Source organism: Thecamonas trahens (genome assembly GCF_000142905.1).
Source record: "Thecamonas trahens ATCC 50062 unplaced genomic scaffold supercont1.55, whole genome shotgun sequence".
Classification (NCBI taxonomy): Eukaryota; order Apusomonadida; family Apusomonadidae; genus Thecamonas; species Thecamonas trahens.
This window is the reverse complement of record NW_013657625.1, coordinates 37,210-45,516: the sequence shown is the minus strand read 5'-3', so window position 1 is coordinate 45,516 and position 8,307 is coordinate 37,210. Positions and strand designations below refer to the sequence as shown.

General features: G+C 68.1%; 2 protein-coding genes across 2 annotated transcripts in view; one reads left to right on the top strand and one right to left on the bottom strand.

The window, feature by feature from the left end:
* Positions 1–109: 109 nt before the first annotated feature.
* AMSG_09989 (uncharacterized protein) lies at positions 110–4,069 on the top strand. The gene has a single exon (XM_013898386.1). It carries the CDS (start codon positions 232–234, stop codon positions 4,021–4,023), a length of 3,792 nt encoding a protein of 1,263 aa, XP_013753840.1. The 5' UTR covers positions 110–231; the 3' UTR covers positions 4,024–4,069.
* The window catches only part of AMSG_09988 (uncharacterized protein), a gene marked incomplete at both ends in the record, with an annotated part of 4,558 nt that continues 307 nt past the window's right edge, over positions 4,057–8,307 (bottom strand). The window contains one exon of the mRNA XM_013898385.1: positions 4,057–8,141. Within this exon, the coding sequence (XP_013753839.1) occupies positions 4,057–8,141 (4,085 nt within the window). The remainder of the gene's footprint in view (positions 8,142–8,307) is intronic.

Below are 8,307 nucleotides of genomic sequence, written 5' to 3'. Positions count from 1 at the left end.
TGGGGGCATTGCCCCTCCCCTCGCCCACGTCTTTGGTTCGTCAGCGAACCTCAGCAGTCGGAGCATCTGGCGGTGGTATTGGCCTCCTCCCCCGCCCCCCCCCTCCCTCCCCGCCTGCTCAACCGCGCTTCTGGTTCACACGGCAGAGCCGTACGATTGTGGCATACATAGACACAGACCGCAAGAGGCTTACGGTACCAAGACTCGGTTTCTCACGCCTTGGCTGTGGTTATGGACGAATTTCCTCCGCTCTCGCGCGACCCGCCTCGCTCGTCGCCGGCCATCCACCCGGCCACACGCTCAGACCCGCCGTGGCTCGCAGTCGCTGCCAAACACGGCGCACCCGCCCGGAACCAGATGACCGGTCACGCGGCGAGTGAGACCAAACGACACACCCGCGAGCCCAATTCGCCCGTCACCGACTGGGGCGTTACCGCGAGCTATGGTGCCAGTGGCTCGACCACGACCTCGCCGCCGACGCCTCAGGGGCAAACAACGTCGACTCAGAGCACGGCGGAGCTCTCGTCGCTCTCCTCTTTTTCGTCGTCGTCCATCAACAACGCTCAGCACATACCTCCGGTTGTTCCGCCGGTTCCGCTCGCCTCGATCCACGGCTCGAGCCACGGCACGCTAGCGCCGGCCCGCCGGTCGCTGCCGTCGTCGGCCGGCGGCCTGGCCGCTGCTGCTGGGGGCAGCGCAGCCGACCGCGGCGGCGAGCAAGCGTACTCTGCAGCCCCGCACACCTTTGGGCAGGGCACGCGCGCGGAGCTCAGGTCATCAGACTCGGATTCGGATTCGGACTCGTACGATGGCTACTCGGCGCCCGAGAATCCGGCCGTCTACACTGAGCCGCCGCTCTTCCCTTTATCATCGTCGTACTCTGTCAGCGACTCCTTTTCCGACTCGGGCTCAGCCTCGGCCGGCATTGCCGGCCACCGGCGCGGCGCGTCGACCGGAGCTGGCGACCTCTCGGCGTTTGTCCGCCCACCCTCGCCGCTCTTCTCGTCTTCCGACACCGAGCCTGCGTTTGAGCTTTGGGGCTCGGCGCGGACCTCGTCGCCGGCCGCCACGTTCAATGCCTACTCGGCTCGCTCGGTCTCGGTCGAGCACCACTCGCGCCGATCGGCGTCGGCGTCAACCTCGACCTCGCCGCGCTCCTCGGTGGCGCGTGCCCCCAACATCAATCCGTTTTTGGGCACGTCCACCTCGCGCTCGCGACCGTCGTCGCCGCGTCGCTCGTCGGGTACGCCTGGCGCCTCGCCGCGCGAGCCACTCGGCTCTGGCCCGCCCACGCCCTCGGGCTCGGCTGCGCCGCAGATTCCCTGGCTCGCCATGCCGGTCGCCCCGCTTGTTGTCCCGCCGGTCCTCGCTGCCACCGACCGCGGACCGGCCCCATTTGGTGCCTTTGGCGCCCCGCTAGGCTCTTACGCATCGGGTGCCGACGAGGCTACCGACCTCCGTATGCGCGCCATGTCGCTCTCACCGCGCTACGCCGGCTCGTCAGCCGGAAACCAGATGGTGCTGGACCAAGGCCTTGCGCCGGGCATTTCGAGCGCAAGCTCTTTTGGCCTCGCGCTTCCGCCGTCGTCGTCGAGCAACAACACGTTGCGGGCCGACCACCCGCCGGCTAGCGAGGGCACGCGCGCCATGTCGGCGCGTGCGGCCTTTTCGTCGGCAGGTGCCCACGCAAGCACCGGCCCCCCGGGCATCCCCATGCTCCCGCTCTCGGCCCGCCATGCTCCACACACCTCGTCAGTCTCGGCGCCCGGCTCGGCCACCGAGCATGCCAAGGGCGTCACCCGCTCCACCTCGGAGAGCGCCGCTACCTGGCAGCAGCTGCTTCAGACCAACGGGCTCGCACCCAAGGTCCCGCCACGGACCTCGCCTGCGCTCGGCGACGAGGGCGGCGTTGGGGCCAACGGCGAAGCCACCGCCGCCGCCGCCGCTGCTGCCGCCGCCGCCACCTCGGCCGCCGCCCTTGCCCTCTCGCCGCGCCCGGTCGAGCTTGCGCCGCGCCCGCCGCGCATCCCGGTCTCCAACCCGGTCGACGCGCCGCCGCCGCTCACGCCACGGGCCAAGGCCAACTTTAAGACCAACTTTCTCAAGCCGTTCCGCGAGGCGACCCAGCAGGGCTCGTTTGCTGACGCTCTCGCCCTCGCCAACCGCGCCAAGGCCGAGCTCACACCTTCCATGCACTGGCGCATCAACCTGCACCTCGCCGGCACCGCGCAGAAGCTCAACATGGTCGACGACGCCCGCGAGCTGTACGCCTCGGTCCACACCGCTGCGCCGGGCGACCCGCAGGGCTGGCTCGCCGCCGCCAAGATGGAGCAGTCGCTGGGCGAGCACGACACTGCACTCGACCTGCTCAATGCCGGTCTCTCGGCCTCGCCGCTCGACGAGGCCCTCTTTGTCGCAGCCCTCCGCCACCATGAGAAGCACGGCTCGCTCGACGACGCACGTGCCCTTTTGGCCATGCTCCGCAAGCAGCCCATTGCCGACTGCTGGAAAATGGTTCTCGAGGGCGCCCTACTTGAGGTCCGCGCCGGCAATCTCGACGCTGTCCGCCCGCTCCTTGCCCACCTCATGGACGCAGTCCCCTGGTACGGCCCGGTGTACAACGAGGCCCTCGTGGCCGAGCTGGGCGCCGGCAAGCTCGCCAATGCCATTGCTGTCATCCAGCGTGGCCTCCGCGAAAATCCGCGGTACGGCCCGCTCTGGTTTGGCGCGCTCCGTGTGTACGAGCTCCTCTACTCGGCTGTCCTCGCTCACTCGAAACTCTCGCCACTTGACCCGCCGTACGAGTTTGTGCGCGACTCGCCCATTGTCCCGGCGCCGGCACCGCACCTTGCCGGCGCCCGGGCCAACATGCTCACCACCATCGAGGCCGCGCTCGCCAACATCTCGCGCGAGCTCGCGTGGAAGGTCCACCACTCGGCCGCCCACGTCCTCATGCGCATCGGCGTCGAGGACGAGATGCTCTCGCACTTTGCTCGCGCCGCCCTCCGCTGCCCGCCCAACTTGGTGTGGAAGGTCTGGGTCCATGCCGCCCGCATGGAGCTCTCGCGCTCGCGTACACCCGCGGCCCGCGCCTTTGTCGCACAGGCCCTCGCATGCGTTCCCGCCAAGCTCCGACACGTCGTCCTCATCGAGGCCGCCCGCCTCGAAGAGTTCAACTTTAACCTGCCCAAGGCACGTGACATCCTCCACTCGGCGCTCACCCCGGGCAAAGACGGGTGGAAGGTGCATCTCGAGCTGGTTCTCCTCGAGCTCCGCGCTGGCCTTCTCGACGAGGCGCTCCATGCCCTCCTCCGCGCCCTCGCCGTCTTCCCGTCGACCGGCCGCCTCTGGGCGCTCCTCATCCAGCTCCGCGCCTACTCGTCGTTTGACGTCCAGAAGGCCACCTTTCACGCCGCTGTCCGCCAGGTGCCCAAGTCTGGCGAGGTGTGGTGCGAAGGCGCGCGGCTCTATCTCAATCCGGTCTCGCCGCTCTTCGACCTAGTCGCCGCCCGCAAGTGCCTCCAGTACGCCATGCTCTTCACTCCGCAGTACGGCGACTCGCTCGTCGAATCGCTCCTCCTCTCCATGCTCACCGAGCCGCGCTTCTCCTCGCTCCTCTCGGAAGGCTCGGTCTTTTCCGACTCGCCGCAGGGCGCCGCGTCGGTCCTCGCCACGCCGTGGGCCCAGCCACCAGCCCTCCTCCGCGCTTGCGCGCTCTCGGAACCCAACTATGGCATGCTCTGGTTCCAGTACAAGGCCAAGTGTGGCGAGCACGCCACCGCACGCCAGGTCCTCGCTGCAGCCGCAGACGGCGTCGCCGCTCATCTGGACGCGTTTACTCGTGTGTACCAGCTGGCTGTGGCCGGCGCCCCGTGGCAGCGTGCAGCATACCTGCGCTCCAAGCTCGAACCGCACTCGGGCCTCTCCTCGCTCGAGCGTCTCCTCGACGCCCGCTCGTCGGCCACCGACTCGATGGACAACTGGTTTAACGTTATCTACGGCTCGGACCACCTCTCGATCTGAGGCACTTTCCCTCCGTCTGCTGAATGAACGCTCCTACGCCTTCGCGCCACGGTCTCTACGATCCGCGCTGCGCAGCGCAGACGACAGCGACTCGGACAGCATCTGCGCAGTCGCCGACGACGTCGACATCATCGACTCGTCGCCCGCCCGCACACTGCCCTCTTCCCGCCCGCGCCACCGCATCCGCTCCGACGCCACCACAGGCACCGGCGACGGCATGTTCGAGCCCCGGAGCGCGCGGTTCTCAAGCTGTGCATCAAGATCTGCAACGTAGCTCCGCAGCGCCGCCCCGTCCAGCCCCGAAGCGTTGAACGAAAGGTCGCCCGGCGAGAGTTCGCTGCCCAGCCCGCCGCGGCGAGTGGTCGCCACACCCGGCGCCGGCCCGCTCGCACGGCCTGCCGTCGCCGCCAGCCGGGCACGAAAGTCGCGGAATGACTCGGCTTCGCGCGACGCCGCGTCCAGCCGCGCCTGCCGCGCCATGGCCTCGCGGTGAAGATCCGCCATGTGGTCACGCGAGACGACCATCGACTGCTCGAGCGCGTTGCTCTTGGCAGCCTGCCGCGCCACCTCGCGTTCGAGCTCGCCGACCCGCGAGCGCGCTGCCTCGAGCGCCGCCCGCGTCTCTTCCAGCTGCGTGTTGAGCCGCAGCATCTGTGCAGAGTGGACCGACGCCGATGCACTGGTTGACGCCGCCTCGCTTTCCAGTTTGCGGACTTGTTCGCGGGCAGCGTCGAGCTCGTCGGCCACTCGCTGGTGAAGCTGCGCTTGAGACTCGGCCGACGCCTGTGCCGCCACAAGCTCCGACTGGACCCGTGTGTTGACGACCTGCGCCTCGTGCAACTGCTGAGTCAGTGACCGGACCCGGTCGCGCTCCTCGTCGAGTGCCGCCTCCAGCCGCCGCGCCTCAGCCTTGGAGGCTACCGCTCGCTCTTGCACGAGAATGTGCTCGCGAGTCACTTCTTGCGCCCGCGCCCGCGCCTTGGAAGCCAGCTCAACCGCTTCGGCTGCCTCGGCCACCCGCGCGTCGCGCTCGCTCACCGCCCGCGCCACATCGTCCTCCAACGCCACTACCCGCCGCTCCGCATCAGCCAGGCGCGCCTGGGCGTCGCTCAACTCCCCAGCAGCCACACAACCCTCGAGTTGGCTCTCCAGGGTCCGCACCCGCAACTGTGCCACGTCCAGCGCCTCGGCCACGGTAGCTTCAGCATTGGTCGCCCTCGTCGCGGCATCGGAAGCCTCGGCAGCCACAGACTCGAGCCGAGTAAACTCGGCTGCAAGCTCGGCGGCGTCCGATTCGGCGATTTGGAGTCGAGTCACCAGGTCGAGAACAGTCTTACGGACTACGGCCAGCCCACGGAGCGGAGCCACCGGGTCCAGCCGGAGCGGTTGGCCCTCGTCGCGCTCAAAGACCGCCGCCACGTCCGAGACGGTGCCCTGCGAACGCGCCCCGATCTGGGCCCGCCACCATGCGTGCCCAACTTGGCCAGACGCCAGCGCGGCAAGGAGCATTGACGAAAAGTGCAGGTCCTCGTCGACCCCCGTGGCATCAAAGTAGCCGAGGAGCTTGACTAGATCACGCCCTGCACCCTCGGCGCCCTCCCTCTCGCCGGATGCTAACCCAGCCATAAACTGTCGGAGTGGCACCCGTTCGGGATCATGAGACCGGTCTGGTGGCGCGAGCTCGACCACCGCCCGCCCATTGTCATCAACACTCGCACCACGAGCGGCAAATGCCACCGCCAGCCGCGCCAACCGATGCCCGGCAATGACCGCAATGACCGCTCCTCGGAACGAGATCCGTGGCCGTCCACTCGGCGCTTCGAGCGTCTCACCGGTGAGCTGGCCAACAACAGCCAGCCGCAGCGTGTGAATGGAGCTCGTCACAGCGCCAAGCTTTCTCGCTTGCGCACTGAGGAACCGCTTCTGAGCAATGAGCTCCTTGTTCCGCAGCCGCATCGCCCGATACGCCCGCACCAACAGCTCAACCATCCTCAGAGCCGCTCCGTGCGACGACGAGACGACAGCAGCCTCGCTCGCTGCAACTTCAGCCGCCTGCTCGGCCACGCCGCGCGAGGCGTTGGCACGCACAATGTCGGCCTCGCGGCGGGCCAGCTCCTCGCGGAGATCGTGGATCTGATCCCTGAGCGTCGCGACTTCGGCAGCGTGGATGGCGGCCTGAGACGCGGTTTGCTTGTCCATCTCGACACTGGCCTCCGTGCGAGCCTGTGCCAGCGCATCTGCAGCTGCCTGCTCGGCCGCCGCGTGGCGAGCGCGCAAGTCCTCCAGATGCGGGCCAAGGTGGGCCGGAGCAGCCTGGAGGTATGCAACGACGGTGTTCCACTCCGGCTGGGCCGGCGCCGAGGCAAGCGGCGTCGACGCCAAGCACGCCACGTTGCTCAGCGCGGTGACAACCGCAAACAGCGCTTGCAGCCGCGACTCATTGCGGCCCGAGTCGGCAGCCGAGACCGAGGCCAGCTCGGCAAGCTGCGATTCAAGCGCGGTTGTGCGGGCATGGCGAGCTTCGGCAAGCTCGCCGGCCTCGGCCAGCTCGGTCTGGGCATTGACCAGGGCCGCTTCGGTCTCGGCTAGCTTGTGCCGTGTCGCCTGATGCTCGGCAGTCTGAGTATCGACCTCGAGCTTGAGACCGTGGTTGGCCTTTCGGACCGAGCTCAGATTGGCGAGTACATCACTGATTCGGTTGTGCAGGCCAGAAACCATGGGACCAACTTGGCCAAGCAGCGCGTCGTCACGGACAATATCCTCCAGCCTCTTGCCGGCTTCGCTGCTCACCTCGTCGCCGCGGATGCCTGCGTCGACAGTGTCTTGAAGAATGGCGAGTGCCCGGGTTAGCGAGGCGTCGATGACGCTTCGAAGATCAGCTGCCGCCGCGAGGTCGTCTTCGGTCTCGGCAACCTTGCGTTGCGCAGCAGCTAGTGCCTCAGACGTCTCGGCTGCCTGTAGCGCCAGGTTCTCGTGCGCTGCCTTGAGCTTGGAGAGCTCGGACGACGGCGAGAGCGGGCGGACGTAGCGGCTCTGGAACGTGTCTAGTTCGTGCTGTGCTGCAGCGGCGGTGTCGCGGGCAGCATGCAGCTCCGAGTTGGTGGCGGCAAGCCGTGCCTCGAGAGCCTCAGCCTCGGCGCGAGCTTCGTCGGCGCGGGCGGTGGCGGCAGCGACGTCGGCAAGAAGAACCGGAATACGGGCGGCAGCTTCCCGGAGCTCGGGAACGACAGCTGCAGCAGCCGCGGCTGCATCGCGCTGCTGAGTGAGCGAGTCGATGCGGCCGTTGGCCTCGCCGAGTTCGGCGGCCAGCTGCTGGTGGGTCGACTGCGAGCGGGCAAGCCCATCTTCGGCCGTTGCCAGCGCCTTGCGTGTCCGCTCGTGGGCATCACGCTCGTCGCGGAGCTCGCGTGCACGCGCAACGAGATCACTGTCATGGTCGCGAAGCGTCTTGCGGAGCTGGGCAACCTCGTCCTGGAGCTTGGAGGTGTGGCGGAGGTGGGCGTCCTCACGCTCCTTGGCGCGGTCCAGCAGGGTGTTGAGCTCGTGGATCTTGGCCTCATCGGCTGGCACGCGAGCCTTGGCTGCCGCCGCAATCGATCTTGCGTCGTCCAGCCCAGCCTGGAGGCGATCCAGCTCTGCGCGGTACCGCTGTGTCTCGCGAATACGGGCCTCCTCCAGGAAGGCGAGCTGGCCTTCAATCCGGGCCTCGTTCTCCTCGTAGTGGCGGATCTTGGCCACAAGCTCTGCATTCCGAGCCAGAGTGGTTGTCTCGCGTTGGCGGGCTGCAGCCTCGACCGACTCCATCCGCCGCTGCAGGTGCTCGGCCCGATCCTGGTAGGCCTCCAACTTGGCGACCTGGGCTCTCAGGGCAGCGATGGTCTGCTCCTTGCGATCGAGCTCGATAGCCGAAGCCATAGCAGAAAACGCACCCGCAGTCACACTTCCCTGACCGCGGGAGGCAGCCATAGCCGAGCCCAGTACCTGGGCGGGGAGCGAGGCCGTAACGGGCGACACAGCCGGCGGGACAGGCGAAGTGGCGGCGAGGGACAACGGCTCTGGTGACTGCGGGTGTGTGGCCAGAGTGGCACCCAGCGCCGCCCCAATGCGGTAGGGCGATGCTGAAGGAGCCGAATCAGCCATGAGTGGAGGGAGTGTGGAGTGTGCAGGAGTGGTGGGTATGGGGGAGGGGGGGGGGGGGGGAGCGGTGGGGTGCGTGGGGTGCGTGGGGAGGGAGAACGGGGTATGCAAGGCAGCACGGACGGTGCACGCACAATCGAAAACGGG

Bases quoted from the DNA above. Each gene is read 5' to 3' on its own strand.
- AMSG_09989 (XM_013898386.1), top strand. From the start codon at position 232: ATGGACGAATTTCCTCCGCTCTCGCGCGACCCGCCTCGCTCGTCGCCG.